The 16,605-nt window shown below is 43.9% G+C and overlaps 1 protein-coding gene across 2 annotated transcripts in view; it reads right to left on the minus strand.

Moving 5' to 3' along the window:
- The window catches only part of LOC119660242 (dynein heavy chain 5, axonemal), a 207,522-nt gene that overhangs the window by 124,169 nt on the left and 66,748 nt on the right, over positions 1-16,605 (minus strand). For both annotated transcript variants that reach the window (XM_038068695.1, XM_038068696.1), the window contains 3 exons: positions 5,637-6,023; positions 5,329-5,552; positions 4,599-4,960 (listed from right to left, as the gene is read on the minus strand). In XM_038068695.1, the coding sequence (XP_037924623.1) occupies positions 4,599-4,960; positions 5,329-5,552; positions 5,637-6,023 (973 nt within the window). The remainder of the gene's footprint in view (positions 1-4,598; positions 4,961-5,328; positions 5,553-5,636; positions 6,024-16,605) is intronic.

A 16,605-nucleotide genomic window follows, 5' to 3' on the forward strand; every position in this document is an offset into this window, starting at 1 on the left:
CCGCTAGCACTAAGTCCAAGGCACTCAATTATGAAAACACGAGACCGGAACAAAAAACACAGTTAAATTTCGATCGTGAAGATCCAACCCTGAGTTCATTGATGGAGACCCTCAGTCTAGACCCAGATTCACCAATTATTCAAATGGGAACCATTCTGATCGGACCCAGTCCTTAACAGACGAACCGAAACGGGCCGCTTCTGTCAGCACAGCGAGCGCCACCTGCTGAGGCTAAAGTCTTGCAAACCGGTAAACATATATCTGCGGATAGAAAGCAACCTCTAGACAAACCGCCTTCTGGCAAAACAATGTCTCCGGGCAAACCACAACCCCAGAGTTGTGGTAAGGTTGAGGAAAATGGAGCGCTCCGGCTATCTGCAGCTAAGGGTAAATTGCGGCAGCGGTCCTCTGACGATCCCATCTCTTTGTCGCTAAGACGATAGAAGCTAGCTCTTGCATCACGGCAGTGCAAACAGCTTAGCTGTTCCTGCGGTTTAGCTCCTCCTAGCGATAAGGGCTGATTTCGCCTAAGACATTAAGCTTACCTTTGAGATGGCAGTTATGTGCCGTGAAACTACTAAATTTTGTCGACGAACCAGTGGCTCAAGCAGTACTGCTCCTCCCTTAACGATGTGTAGGAGGTTGCGCGGCTAACTCTGAGAAAGATCTCTTAGTTGCCATCGTGATTTCTGGGGCTCCTCCCAATACGTGCTTGGAACCAACATGTTACAAGTGCCGGTTCCTAACGTGCAGCCCATGGCATCTTCATCTCATATGTAAATGAGGCGTCACACTTTTCAAATAAATTATTAGCAGCATTATAAAGCGGCTACTGCACTTATCAGTGGTCGGATCAATAGCTCATACACTCATCAATACCTCATTTAAGAACCATCGATTGTTCATGGGGAAGGGCGTTAAACTTCCAACATGCGTTTCTGCATGGTGATTTCAAAAGACCTCTAGTTTATCTTGGTTATCAACTTTCATAATGGGGCCACAACGATCAAACTAACCTTAAAAAGCCAGGAGCGAGATAAAGATATTCTTTGGTGAAGTTCCTCTGCGTCGGCCAGTTTTCAAAACATGATGTCCATTGCTCGGATTGCGTATTCCAGTGCTACTTTGAAGAGCGTCGGCGCCAGTCCGTCGCCCTACTTCAAACCAGTACTTGTTTCAGGTTGACTGATCCAATCTGTTCTGGAGCCTGACGTGTGGGATGGAGTTGGTCATAGTCAGTCAGTCGTACTAGTTCAACTGTTATACCAAATTGAAGTAATATTTTGTACAATACCCCACGATCTATACTGCCGTAGTCCACAAAGGTTTGGTACACGTCAACGTTATATTCCTAGCACGTTTGCAGGATCAGTTTAATAGTAAAAATCTAGTCGGTTGTGAAGCGACCCGGTCTGAAACCGCCTTGATACTCGTCAAGAAGTTGTCCGGCGTATGGTCTTATTCTATTCTGTAGAATTTTCTTCAGTATTTTATAGGGCGAACAGACTAGTAAAATGCCTCTGTAGTTTTCACAACGTAATCTATCTCCCTTTTTGTGGATGGGACAGATCATACGTCAGTCGTCTGGGATCTCCCCGTCATTCCAGATTGGCAGCAGTAGTTGGCGTCGCATTTAGTAGACCCGTTCAACCCGATTTCGGTTGGAATTTCGTCCGCGCCCGGCGCTTTGTTTGATTTGCGCGACCGCAGGGCGAAATCAAGTTTTCCTGTTGTCAGAGGATGTATAGTGGGGCTAGGATTGGCAATACTGCCATCGATTTGGGGTACTTGTATAGGGGCGCATTATGTCGGATTCAGAAGCTCTTCAAAATAGGATCCCCCAGCGTTTGTTGATGCTGTCGGCATCGCTGATGATGTTTCAATCTTTATCCTTGTAGAGGCTAGCCCTAGGTTGTTAGCCGTTCTTAATTGTATTCATTAGTCTATATGCTTGTCTGGTGTTTCAATTAACTAGGTTTTCATTAATGTTCATTTCCGTATCTTACGTCTAATTACTCTATTCGAAATTCGCCCTAGCTCGTCATACTTTTCTTTCTTGGCTCTGGTCGCACGTTGGATATATTGTCTGTAGGATTTGCTTGTTGCGTCAAGTAATATTCTGCATTCATCGCCAAACCAGGCAATTCGCGTTCGCCAGAAATTATATTCCACGACCTTCTCTGTGACTTCCTTGATGGTGCCTTTAAGTTCTGCCCAGAACCCGTGAACATCTGTCTTAATTATGTCGTGCAGCATAGGTGATAGTTTTTCCTCCAGGGCAGTTGTATATGCCTGCGCCGCAGCATCGCTCCGAGGTCTGTCTGCTGGCGAGGTCAATTAATCGTTGACCGTTATGATTGGATTCCTCATAGAGGCTATGTCCTCCAGCGGACCACGATGCCAGCTTTCGTTTGCAGTTTTCGCATCAAAATCCCCCAACTGTATTTTGAAAGCATTTGTTAGGAGTGCGTGAAACAGTGTGTATCCGGGCGTGCATAAAACTCATCTTTCACTGCATTTTTCTTGACTTCAATTGGGGCATACACGTTGATGAGCCAAAGGTAGAAAAACGAGTCCTGATGCGAATCGCAGACAACCTTTCGTTGATAAATTTGAAGTCGATGACGCGCGGCTTGACCTGTTTACGCACTATAAATACAACTCCAAATACCTTGTGACCCGAATGTTTGTCACTTGAGAATTGTTGTTGAGTTGTTGAAAATTGCGTGCGAATTCATATCGCTTATTTCGCTACCCATCCAATTTGTTTCCTGGACTACGATCATGCTCAGTTAGTAAATCTCGCCCTGTTGAAGGAAGGCCTTGACTATCCCTAGTTTGTCAAGGGAGCGTACATTACAGGATCCAAAAGAATAGTTCATTAGACGTTTGCTTGGGCGTTGTCATTTATCAGTACAATCTGAGACAAATGTTGCAGGTTTCCTGACACGGAGTAGTTTTTACATGGATGGGTTGTCGACCTATCGCAAAAACCTATCCCGAGGGGGCCTTGGTGATAGGTGCTTCAGGTGGTTCAAAACTTGCCAGAGTTCATACAACTATATTGCAGGTCTAGCTACATAATTCGTGACGCCTTACTCACCTGAGATGGTTAGGTGTAACCCATTCATTCAGGCTACAGTAATCCCCCTCTCCGCATTTCTCAAAAAATGCTTGGGACAGGCTTCGGTGGAGTTTGAAAAGACATGCTCCGTCGTAATCATTAAAAGAAAACAATGGCCATTTATGGACCACGGGCACGAGCTTTTTGGAATGGCAGACTTAATAACCTTCACCGACTTATCAGGCGTAGAATTGTTCTCAGAAAATCCGATTATGGAATCGGCCCGTATTATCGAAAAAATGACTACATCTTCCAAGCTGAGATGTAATCTATTTCATTGGCAGTAGGAGAATATTTACATCAAAAATGGCGGGATCGCATCATTGGAATCTGCTCCGACAGTCGGGCAGCGCTATCAGCACTAAACAACAACCACATATTAGGCCAGTTGGTGTGAAGTTGCCCCCAGTTGGTCCTTAAACTTGGTCAACTGAACAAATCACTCCCGAATATCGCTGGTAGTGTGGAAACTGACAGACTGGCTCGCTAAGGATCGGGATCCACAGTGATGGAGTTTTCATTTAGCAGCTTCGATCTTAGCGAAAATGATGTTAAGTCAATTGTTTTTTGAATTCTCCCACGCTTACTTTACCTATATTGTCACCGCTTCGGTTGTCGACGCATGTATGTACAGCACAGCTGTTGCTTTTTTGATAGGTTTCTCCTCATCTGCACGACATCGACGGGGAACGAGGAAAACTACACCACTTGAAAGGAGAATAGCAACTCTCTTCGTACTACTACTTATCTCTTACGCCGGCCAAATAATCCGCAACTTTGAATATTGCACACAAAGGATATCGACGAAAAGGAGCCTGGTCGCTGACTTCCTAAAGCTGCCAGTATTGAGTTCTGAGGTTTTGCACCGTAACAATAAAACCACTCTCCTCTTTTAGATCGTGGTTTTCACTTCTGAGTTTTCTTTCCATGGCCATGTTGACCCACGTGCTAAAGAAGGACAATTTTTTTCCACTAGAACCACTTAGAAATGAAGGCATAAGTGTGGATTTAAACATCAACAAAACATATCTCCAATCTGCTAGTTAAAGATGCTTCTGATCTGCCTAACAACTAAGAGATCAAAGCTTTACAACGACGCATGATACTGGGAGTCGTATTATCATTAACGAAGTTATAGTAGGTTGAAATTTTGAGTTCCGTTTGAATTTGCTACGGATTGACGCAAAGATTCATACCGGCCAAATGAACTGAATTAAGCTAACTTTGATGAATTTTTGCCTTATTTACAAAACTATAAAATGAAATAAATTAATCGATTCCCCCTACAAGTCTACCCAACACCTCAATAATTATTTATGTATTTTCAATTTGGAAAAAATAAATATCCCCAAAATAAATTAAGCAATTCCTGGAAATAAGCCCATGGGTCAGCAACGATTTAGTCAACTCTAATTAACTTTCATGCTACCAAAGTTTAACCTTTAATGAGTAAATCAGGAAATAATTCTCTTACTTGGTCTCCAATCAAGTCCTGATGAACTCATATACACCATTCCATTCCTCGATACGGTAGCCGGGGAGGCATTATCGATATTATGCGGTTCGAAAATTATTTTACAAGTTGGAGCCATTGACAATCGATCGCCATTAGCCAGTGTCAGAGTCTTATTATCATCGAGGACAGAATTTAAATTTTCTATCCAAATGCTGTCCACTGGGCCATCCAACACCAACCAAACGTGCTCCCCCTTCTTAAGTTTCAATGTCTTCCGCCACAGAGCCGAGAAAATTCCATCAGTCCAATCATTGGTGGCCACATCCAAACGTCCAAACATTTGTGCTGAGGTTATTGCTTTGGGATTCATTCGCATCTCCCTATAAAATAGAGCAACATTACCGGTCGTCTTCATTAGTGTTAAACGTTATCAATGTTAAGTTCTCCCGAGAGGAAAAAGGAAGTTTACAGTGTTTGACGATTTAATTTGTGCTACCGTGGTTAACCTGATGTCCTTCCAATCCGAAATAATAAAGAGAAAGTGCTCAAATTCGTAGCTAGCTTCTCTCAGAGAAATAAACTTCACCAAAAAAAGATTAAATAGATCTAATTATTCCACACTTTTTAAAACAAGACAGACATAGCGAAAGTAGATTGTAGCTAAAAAGGTGGATAAATGAATTTCATAACTAGCAGAAAACGTTCGGTTTGTACTATCTAATACTGTAAGCAATACCAATAATTTTACCTGTGGCAATCTCCCATCTGAGTCAGCGACTTCATTAGCGTTTGGATACAAGTAGTCTTCCCAGCTCCACTAGGCCCCAACGTCATGATTCCATGACGAACTTTCTGCGTTTCATATAATTGTATCAATTTGAGCACCCACGGCGGATGATAGATCAAGCCAGCCTCCTCGGCCTGTTGAGCGATGGCTGCCTCCAGCTCAGGATAATTAGTCTTCTCCAGAGTCTGCAATTTGTCCATACAATAGCACAGCAGAACGTTAATTAACATTTGGCTTTCAAATGAGCTATACAACTCCCAACTACTGACCTGATTTGGAAACAAGTCGGTTACGAGGGACATAAAGAGCGGTTCATCCTCGTCGATTAACTTGGACAAATTCATATCCCGCAGGACTCGCATCACGATGGTACTTTCACTGTCACGAGAATTGCGACGCTTCGCCGCCCCCAGGGTTCGAAGCACGGAGAGAATGTTTCGCAAGCCGAAATCATAATGCACTTGTTTGGTCAACTGCTCCTCGCACAGTTTGTAGAGGGTGTAGAACTTTCTGGCCAGAGTGATATTTTCCAGGAAACCACATGACGCTAATTTCACACGAATAATAATTTGTCGATCAGGAACCATCATGGCCACGGTGCGAAATTGAATTTTCAAATTTTCAGGAAGCTCCTTTCGGCCAGCGTATCCAGGATTCTATAACAGAAATGAACACTTGTTGCAATTAACTCAACTACAAACTACCTGCATAGGGTATTTAGGGAAGTAAGATTCATTTTAGATTGATTGAAATTGTGACCTTTAAAGCAATGTGTTTACAGAATAATCCAGGTAATTCCTTTTATACAGAAACTAAAAGTTTATTTATTTGTAATGCAGACAATAGACAGAGTAAATAAATATACGTACATTGCCTCAGAAGAAGAAGCAGAGATCTATTGTCTGAAAAGGAGTCTAAGACACGAGGCTATAATACGTTGTAATACCGAGAGAGTCTCATACTCAGGGAGTAGAAATAGAGTTCGGGCAAAAGTAATGTCAGGATCCTAAACCATAACATGCAATTTCTGCCGAGAATATAGAAATTTAATCCTAAATTTGGCGTAAAACAAAACCTTATTAAAATTGGTTTATGGTCTCTCTGTTTTTCTTTTTTTGACTGGAGGATCCATCCTGGATACGCATCCGGAATCTTGGTCGTGCGTGCCGGACTCTTATCGACTAAAACCCCCAATATTTTCTCCATACTCTCCTCGCGGAACCACCGTTCTGGTATTACTTCGCGGGACGGTTCAGAGCTTCTCTTCTATGTCTCCATTGCGCTTCTGCTGCTTTTAGCTGGTGGTGGATCCGTTTCACCATTGCAACTGCCACGTCCCATGCCGTATTTGATTGCACCATGTACCTTATCAGATTTTCCACCGTCAAACGGGTATTTAGCTCTGTTTCAAGATTTCTCCTTAAACTTTTAAATCTTGGGCAAGCGAAGAAGACGTGTACCGCATTTTCGGCTGCACCTGTCCAGTTAAGAATTGAGTCAGATCGTAGCTCATTTCACCGTGATTCCGCATAATCCACATACTTATGTCTGGGATAAGCCTGTATGTCCACCGGCCATTCTCCGCCTGGTCCCAACCTGCTTGCCATATAGCCAATGACTGCATACGCTCACTTTGCTTATTTAGGCTTGCTTTCTGAGCCTCCTAAAGACGACTTGCTTCATCGGTTAGAATACCCACCGGGATCATCCACGCAATCACGCATCATCCTCATCAACGGCGCAACAAACGGTATCCGGTCTAGACCTGCTTTAATAAGGAACTCCAGACATCCCGGTTTTGTCCACCAATTCGATATCCTTTAAAGTTGTCTGTAGTCCTGGCCTACGCCATCGCTCCATCTCAGGCAGGGTTTGCCCAGTCTTCTTTTTCTACCGTAGATGTTGCCATTATCGACTTTCCGGGTGGGATCATCCTCATCCATACGGATGAGGAGACCCGCCCACCGTTACTTATTGAACCAGATTTTATCCACAACCGGACGGTCATGATATCGCTCATAGATTTCGTCGTTATGTAGGCTACGGAATTGTCCATCCTCATGTAGGGGGCCAAAAATTCTTCGGAGTATTCTTCTCTCGAACGCAGTCAAGGGTTCGCAATTTTCTTCCTAACAACCCAAGTCTCCGAGGAATACATGAGGACTGGCAAGACCATAGTATTATACAGTAAGAGCTTTGACCCTATGGTGAGGCGTTTCGAGCGGAACAGTTTTTGTAAGCTGAAATAGGCTCTGTTGGCCGCCAACAATCGTGCGCGGATTTCATCATCGTTGCTGTTACCGGTTGTGATTTTCGACCCTAGATAGGAGAAGTTATCAACGGTCTCAAAGTTGTAGTCTCTTATCTCTATTCTTCCCGTTTGACCAGTGCGGTTTGATGTTGTTGGTTGGTTGGTTTTTAATGCTGACGTTGCCACCATATATTTTGCCTTGCCTTCATTGACGTGCAGCCCAAGATCTCGCGCCACCTGCTCAATCTGGATGAAGGTAGTTTGTATGTCTCGGGTTGATGTTCCCACGATGTCAATATCGTCAGCATAGGCCAGTAGTTAAGTGAATTTAAAGAGGATGGTTCCTCTCGCATTTACATCGGCATCACGAATCACTTTGTCCAGGTTAAAGAGGACGCATAAAAGGGCATCCCCCTGTCTTAGACCGTTGTTGATTGGTCTCCAGGGTGATTCTGCTGCTTTTATCTGGCCTCACACATTAGTCAGTGTCAGCCCAGTCAGTCTTATCAATTTCGTTAGGATACCAAATTCTCTCATGGTCGTGTAAAGTTTTAGTCTGGCTATGCTATCATATAATAATAATAATCGTTGGCGCAACAATCCATGTTGGATTAGGGCCTTGAAGTGTGTTAGAGCACTTCATTCAAGACCGTAACGGTACACTAGGAGGCAATGTGGTCAGCATTGCGCTCGCCCGAGATTATTACCCTGATTTGACTCAGGTACTCATTCACAGCTGAGTCGACTGGTATCCGACGTCAAATCACGATACAAATTCCACTGTCACCAGTGAGATTTGAACCGCGACCTTCCGTACGTGCTGTCATAGGCGGCTTTAAAGTCAATGAAAAGATGGTGCAACTGATGTCCATATTTCAACAGTTTTTCCATGCCTTGCCGCAGAGAGAAAATCTGATCTGTTGTTGATTTGCCTGGAGTGAAGCCTCTTTGGTATGGGCCAATGATGGGCGCATAGGGCTATCCGGCCTATCCTATCCTATCCGGCCTAACTTCAATCATTTCAATCACTGCAATCACGCATGCCGCCTCATAAGATGTTGTTCGCTAAGCGCAACATGTTCGGAGAGCGCTTAGCCGATATGCAGCTGAAAGCTGTCTGCGATTTTCTCCGATTTTTATCTCCGACGCCCACACTGGCACCGCGTATAAAAGTACAGAGCAGATGACTCGCGATAAGAGTAATCGTCGACTCTGTTTCGGCCCGCCTACATTTGAAAGCATCCCTGCCAGTGTTGAGCTGATAGTCGCCACTTTCTGCCCAGTAAGCTTTAAGTGGGGTTTAAAGCTTAGCTTAGAGTCGAATGTTACTCCCAAGTATTTCAGCGATGGCTGAGAGCTAACAACATGCGCCTCGATGCAAATTTCAACAGTTTTCTGTTTCCCCCGCTTTGTAAAGAGCACCAACTCCGTCTGGTGTTCGGCAAGCTCCAGCCCGTGGTCTTTAAGACAAGACTTGATCCTCTGTATAGTCTCGTTCGCATATATCAGTACTTCGTCGGGGTGATGTTATGACCGCTCCAACGTCATCTGCGAATCCGGCGACAACGGTTTGTTTAGCTACTGGAAGCCGTAAAACGCCATTATACATTAAGTTCCATAGCAGAGGGCCCATATCAGACCCTGCTTTGACGATATGGTTCCATCTGGCAGAATTGAACGCATCCTTGATGTCAAGAGACACCAGTGCGCAGTATTTCCCTTCGTCGTAGGATTTTCTGGCTAGCTCAAAATCCACTTTAGTAGCATAAACCGCTGGCCGAGCCTTCCGGAAGCCAAACTGCCTGTTTGATAAATAACCGCCACTATCAATTAATGGATATAGCCGGTTATAGATTATCCGCTCGAGGACATTGGCTATTGTATAGGATCTATAGGATGTTGGTTCACCTATCGACTTACCTGTGTTTGGGACAATACAAGCTTTAGTATTTTCCACTCTGCCAGGAAGAACCCTTCTTTTAGGCAGTCTGTAAATACCCGTGCGAAAATGCTTGGTGTCATTCTCATTGTCAGTTTCAGCGCTGCAGTATCTCGGACCCTTTTCACTGCGTCCAAGACTTCGTCTGTGGTTACTGGAAGTATGTCTTCGGCGCTCATTGGTATCATTGGGCAGATTGTTTCCGGATGTTGGGAGAACAATGTCGAAACTATCTCCCACAATAATCTATGGTTCTGAGTCTGCCTCATCACAGAGTCGCTTGGAGCAATAATTTTTACTTTTCGTGATGGCCCACTGCAACTTTTTTCGTGCCTGTTTATATTCGAGTTACCATTGTTCATACTCTGGCATGTTTGTTCGGAGTTGACTCCGCATTCTGGCCTTCAAGCATTCCGTACGGCACTTCGCTATTTCAGCGTTCCACCAGTAATTAGGGTTGCGCTTCCAAGAGGGCTCTGTCCATCTGTCTGTCCATCACACGCATTTTTCTCGCAGACGGTTGTAGCGATTCATACCAAATTTGGTAGAAAAGTGGGAATTGTGAACGCTCACGCATACAGTGAGTTACATAATTCTAAATTGGATTTTGAGGGGATGCCTGTTAATTTTGTTGTTAATTTAATTTAATGTTAATTTTTTTTCTATCAACGCTGGTCTTAGTTTTGACATTTGTTGGAAAGCTGGGGAGTGCGAAGGTTCGAAAGTGATCATTTCTTTAACGGACCCATCCTCAGAAACCATTATAACTTACCGAAAAATTTGAAAAAAAATCAGGAGGCTGCCACTATATTAAAGACTGAATGTAGATATTCTTAAATAATATATGTATATATTAGGTGCTACGTACTAATGGGACAAATGCACACTCAAATGATATATTATTATAAAAGAAATACAAAAATCCTTTCATACCTGAAGTGTCCAGCTTCCGGTTTCCCGGCTTGTTTTTCTTATTTAGTTACTTAGTTTCTTACTCTACAATAAAAGGAGGATACGCCAATTACTTATACGCGTATGTATTCCTCTGGCGCGTCCCTTTGTGCCGATAGGGGAATGGTCAGGGAATATGGAAACAAAACGCTCACCCGTAGCACACCCGTAGCAAAAAAATTGGCAATGGGAAGGATACCCAGAACTAAAACCAAATATGAAGAATCAGAAAAGATTTGAGTTACGCTACAGGGCTTCGTAAACGCAATACCGGCGGTTTTTGATAGCAGGCTCCCGCCTGTCGATATCCAACGACCGTCGCGCCCCAGTAGTAGGAACCTTGTCTTCTTTGTCATCTAATATTATAAGCGCCAGGAAGGGACTAGAATTAATTCCATTAACAGATCCGTTCAGAAGAAGCTCGATTCATTGGAGATACCCATCCATACGGGCATGGTATGTAATGGGAAGAAATGTAAAGGAAGAAACTTTTTCACGCTAAACTACTTGAGCAATGTAAGAGGCAGTAACCAATCAAAACCTGCCTTTATGGCACTTGGTAACAAGATTGTAGAGCTCTGCGAATTCCTCAAGGAACTATTCCGGCGTACAGAATATAAGGGTCATGAGGCATCCGGTTAGCGCACGGCAAGTATGAAGCGAACTTCAAGTATGAAACAGGAGTGAGGGTGTTGGGCAAAAGGCGAGCCAGGCGACACAAGTGATGGACATTCATAACAAGAGAGAGGAAAAACCACGGAACCGGCTGTGCGAATAGTTGGATGAATCAACAAGCCAGCAAACCCTGAAGAGAAAATAGGGCTCAACTCCCAAAAGAAATGAAGTAGATGAGAAGGACGGCTGAAACTACTGGCGAAATTCACATGGCCACAATTCCGATGAAAAGGAGTGGAGCGCTCATGGAGGATGTCGAAGACTCGAAAAATGAGAGATCCGAAGAAGATAAGAAAGGAAGTTTTCATTGCCTCCTAACTTGATGAAGGATCACACGCTGACATTCTCAAGAGAGTGAAGGCAGACTCCGAGCTCACCACTTTGGGAGATAAATGTTAGCTACATTTGACTGTTCCAGAAAGACCTTATGCTAGAGCTCTAGGAATTCAAAGATGTAAGAAAGAGCTTCGTAAGGCCCTGGAAAAACAGTTTGATCTTATCGGACGACAATAGTCAACCAGGAAAACATTAAAAAAAAGCTTACAGTAGAACACAAACCGCTATTTTCATTCTATCAAAGGAGGCATCATCCAAAATGTTAGCAGCAAGAAGAGTAATAGTAGGCTGAATTATGAGTCGACTTATGGAGCAACTAGCGCTGGAGCGTTGCTTTAGATGCCTTAACTTCGGTCACATTGTGAGTGACAGGTTAAAGCAATGCAGGGGATGCGGGGCGAAGGGCCATATCGGCAAGTACCGTGGAGTTGACCCACATTGCTGACCATGCAAAGGGAAGGAGAGTGTTGATCATCGGAACATTGCAAGTAGCCGCAGATACCCTGAACGCAAATCACAGATGAATTTGATGCACATCAACCCATAACCACTGCCAGATGAATCAGGACCTACGAGTATCGATATCGATGTGGTCATAATTAGGGAGCGATGCTGTAGGCTAGGACGTCAGGCAGCTTTAAGAGATACTGAATCGGTGGACCTCAGGGCAAAAGCGAGATGTTTAGAGTTCCTTATGGAGACTGAACCGGTTACCGGCTGTCGCTGATAATGAAGATGGTAAATCATCCCAGTAGGCGAATGAAATGGAAAAGTTTTCAAACTCCATTCAATGGCAAGATCTATATGTAGGTCACGCATGAACCTGTCTATTTTTTTTATTATTTTATTGTATAAAAAATGTTAATTGAAATTAGAACTCTAAAAATCAAATGCTTTTACAATGGTTGGCAATCAAGATCAGATGTAAAAAGGTTGACCAATAAATACATGAATAATACATTTCAGGTTGAAGTTATCCAAATCTGAAGTCGAATGCTTCTCTAACTGTGGCCCGATAATTTGTAATTTCATATTTATTTCTTCAAAGGCAAGAAAGGCAATGACATGAACCACTTAATTATCTGCGAAGCTCACAGGTACTATGAGGGGTGTACTTCGACGCACCTGTTGGTTACTGTCGAGAAGAAAAACAATTATAAAGCACTCGTTCAAGGGCTCTAGGTCAAATTATCAATAATTGAAGGTCGCCAAGCCAAACATTTCAGCATCTTTTTCTACATAAACGAATCTGGGATATTCCGTTGCACGTGGGTATCGAATACAATGGACCACTAGATTCTGAGTGCTCAGAGGATTTGCCTCACCTTTACCTCATATACAAATACACACACAACCCCTTCATTAATCAGCATAGTACAGGCAACCCCATGATATGTATTCCGGTAAAGAAATAAATAAATATTTCGCTTACCCTCGAACTGTCCACCAACGGATATTAGCCCCATTGATAAGGACTATCTTTGGAAGTTATTTTTGGCTCACTTATGTATGTGCCACAATTTTGGGAATTAAAACAAGTTGCCATCACTTCAAACACGAGTAAGTATATCTCTGTACTAAGAAAGACCTCAGAACTGTTACCTCACCTTCTTTGTAAAGAAAATGTTTAAAAATATCTTAGATTGATTACCGTTAAGTAAGTTTCGTCAAGCGTATTTGAAAGAAAGAAGAGATCCACCATGGGAAATTCGTCTAGAACGTCACGGGACTCACTAAGGCAGGACATTGTTAGGCTAATTCAGATCAGCTCTGGCAATGCCAGCAAACGGGTGAAAAATAAAGTTCAGAGGGTTTACAGGAGCCGTGCCGTCCCTAGTGAAACACCCATAGTTGAAATTCTGGATACACTAAAGCATAAACTTTCTGTCATATGCAGTCGGTTACGACTGTATGGCGTCCAGTCCAAAGTCACTCCAGACGTGTCCAGAATGCAACTTACGGTAGGTACCAGCAGACTTTTTAAGATCACACAACGCACCCCAACAGAACGCCCAGACAGTAAAGTTTTCGGTTCGCAAGCGAACCAATATTGGGGTAAAGTTTGCATGCAAAGCATGCTGAGTGGATCACCGCCAGGCACCCGCCACTACGCCTGGAATGAATTTTGATCCCATAGACGCAAGACCGATTATTTGGTTACCAACCCTCTACAAATTCATAACGTCTATTATTAGTGGAAGGGTCAATGCCCACCTCGAGGCGAACAACATTCTGTCCGAGGAGCAGAAAGACTACCAAGTCGGGTCAAGGGGTTGCAGGGGACAGGTAACTAGAGGCCAAAGAAACTTCTTTAGTTGCCATATTGGTTATGTTAAGGATTTGACAGCGTCCCGCATACCTGGCTAATTGATGTCCTAAATCTGTAGCGCATTGATCCAAAACTAATAAAGTTTGTAACGAAGCCATGGAAGGGTAGCACACAACGTTATCAGCCTTCATCTGAGGATGCCTTCATTTGAGAGTGCAATACCTCAGAGCCCATCCATATACGGAGAGGCATCTTCCAAGGGGATTCGTTGAGTCCTCTTTGGTTTTGCATGGGACTGAACCTCCTTTCTTGGCTACTGAATGATGCTAGAGGGCAAGGTTTTGCAATCAAATATGGTCTACGTGCTAAGTGCAAGCTAACGCACATGACGCACTTAGATGACATCAAGTTGTATGCTGGTACCCACGACCACCTTAGAAGTCTGTTGCGAATAGTAGACATGTTCAGCCGTGATATTCGGATGAAGTTTGGATTAGACAAGTGTCGAAGCCAAGCCATCCGCACCCTCATCACGAGCCGCATGCCGGACATAGCATTGGTGACCCCTACATCTAAGCTATGACCGCGACCGACTTCTACAAGCACCTAGGAATTCTGCAGGGAACCATGCTCGATTTGGTGATCTGAAAAATACTCTGCTGTCCGAATTCCTGCGACGTGTAAATCGCATCTCTCGAGGAAGATTTATTCTTAAGCGCATTGAATGTATTTGCTATTCCTTCACTGCATTCCGAATATTGCCGTGGACGAAGACCGATCTGAAAAGCGTCCAGCGGTGGATACGGACTACTATGTCCAAATTCCAAATGTATCATCTAAACTCTACCGTGGAGAGGATGAATCTGTTTAGTAACATCGGACGTAGAGGCGTGGATAATGGAGCGCCACAACATCATCGCCAAGTCAACTCCCTACGCGTTTATTTTTACCGCAAAGAGCAGGCGAGTCCCTTGCATGCAGACGGTGGAAGATTCGATTTTGAAAAGACATACACTGTCGTAATCACCAACAGAGAAGAATGGTCGATAAATGACCATGAGTGTTTTCATATTACAGACTCAATAATCTTCACCGACGGGTCAGTCATGGAGGGCGGATCCAACTCAGGAGCGTTCTCGGGGAATCCGATTATGGAAGTGGCCCGACCACTCGGTAAAATGACGACCATATTCCAGGCGGAGATTTATATCATTTCATTGGCAGCAGAAAAATGTCTGCGACAAAAATGGAAGGGTTGCACCATTCGAATCTGTTCCGACAAGCACGCGGTAGTAACAGCACTAAACAGCAACGACGGTGTGGAGTTGTCATCAGGTGTTGCTGAAACTTGGCCGACTGAACGAAACATTCCTGATCTGGGTGCCGGGGCACTCTAACATCGCTGGTTATGAGGAGGCTGACAGAGTGGCTCGTCGAGGGTCTGGATCCACAACTTTTGCAGTGCAGTCATCTACTGTCAAGTTTACTCTGAAGGACGAAATTGCAAGGATTGACGCAGCCAAGTGGAGAAATTTAAACTCTTGCCGGCAGGCGCAAATCCTTGTGAAAGAACCTGGGATCGCCAGAGCAGCATTTTTGTTGTCCCTTAAGAAGTGGGACATGAAAACTCTAGTAGGGCTTTTGACGGGACACTACTCCTTAAACTACCATATGGAAAAGATTAGGGTGGTGGTTTCGAGACGACCCTGCACTTTTTATGCAGCTGTCAAGCCTCCTCAGATCTCAGACGAAGACAACTTGGTAAGGATTTCTTCAATGAAGAATCTGCACTCTAGAGAATGTTCTCAGATTCGCTAAAGCCTGCGCCGTAGGCAGGAAGTCATTGAATAGGCGATTTAGGGGATAGGACAATATGCCTAACAATTTCCTGAATGCTCGGCGCTGCGGCTCCCCCAGTAAACTAAGCTCAAGGCAGACGGTGGGCTGACTCCACTTAACTTGAAAGATCGATCAATCCTCTGAGTGGGATGAAGTCAGACCAAGAGCGTATCGATAAATGGAAAGAAATGCAGAGTAAACACGTGAATTGTCTTTAACAGCCATTTGTTGATTTGCATTTGTCGAACAGATGGCTATGTGCTGGGGAGCTCTGCTCTGCTGAGACAGAGGGAAACATGTGTGCCATTCAGAATGGCGTCGTCACCAACCGAACTTATAACAAGCTCATCATGAAAAAGCGGGTGGAGAACGACCAATGCAGAATGTGTGGTTCAACGTTAGAAACGTTCGACCATCTGGCTGCACTGTTATGGCATGGTGATGTTAGACACGAACAGGCATAATGTTGCATGTCAGGTGATTCATCAAAACCTTGCATACAAGCATGGGCTGATCATGGGAGCATTTCCGGTTTACCGATATGAGCCGCAAGCAGTACTTGATAGTCCTGCTTACAGCATGTATTGGGATCGGCAAGATCTAACTAGTCGCCACATTCCACACAACAAGCCTGACGTGCTATTAGTTGAAAAGACGGGTCGCTCCGCGTATATTATTGATGCTACTATCCCTCATAATAACAGCATTGCACGGAAATACGTGGAGAAGAAGAGAAGAACTATTAGCCACTGGCTCGGGAGATCATAGAAATTTTAGTATTAGTATTATGTAAAATCCAGCATTTGCCGAGATTGTCACAAATCGGGAACATAATAACAATAATCGTTGACGCGAGAATCCAAACTGAAAATCACAACCGATAACAACTACGATGATGACATCCGCGCACGGTTGTTGTCAGCCAACGGAGCCTATTTCAGCTTACAAAGACTGTTCCGCTCGAAACGTCTCACCATA

This window comes from Hermetia illucens, chromosome 6 (assembly GCF_905115235.1).
Source record: "Hermetia illucens chromosome 6, iHerIll2.2.curated.20191125, whole genome shotgun sequence".
Classification (NCBI taxonomy): domain Eukaryota; kingdom Metazoa; phylum Arthropoda; class Insecta; order Diptera; family Stratiomyidae; genus Hermetia; species Hermetia illucens.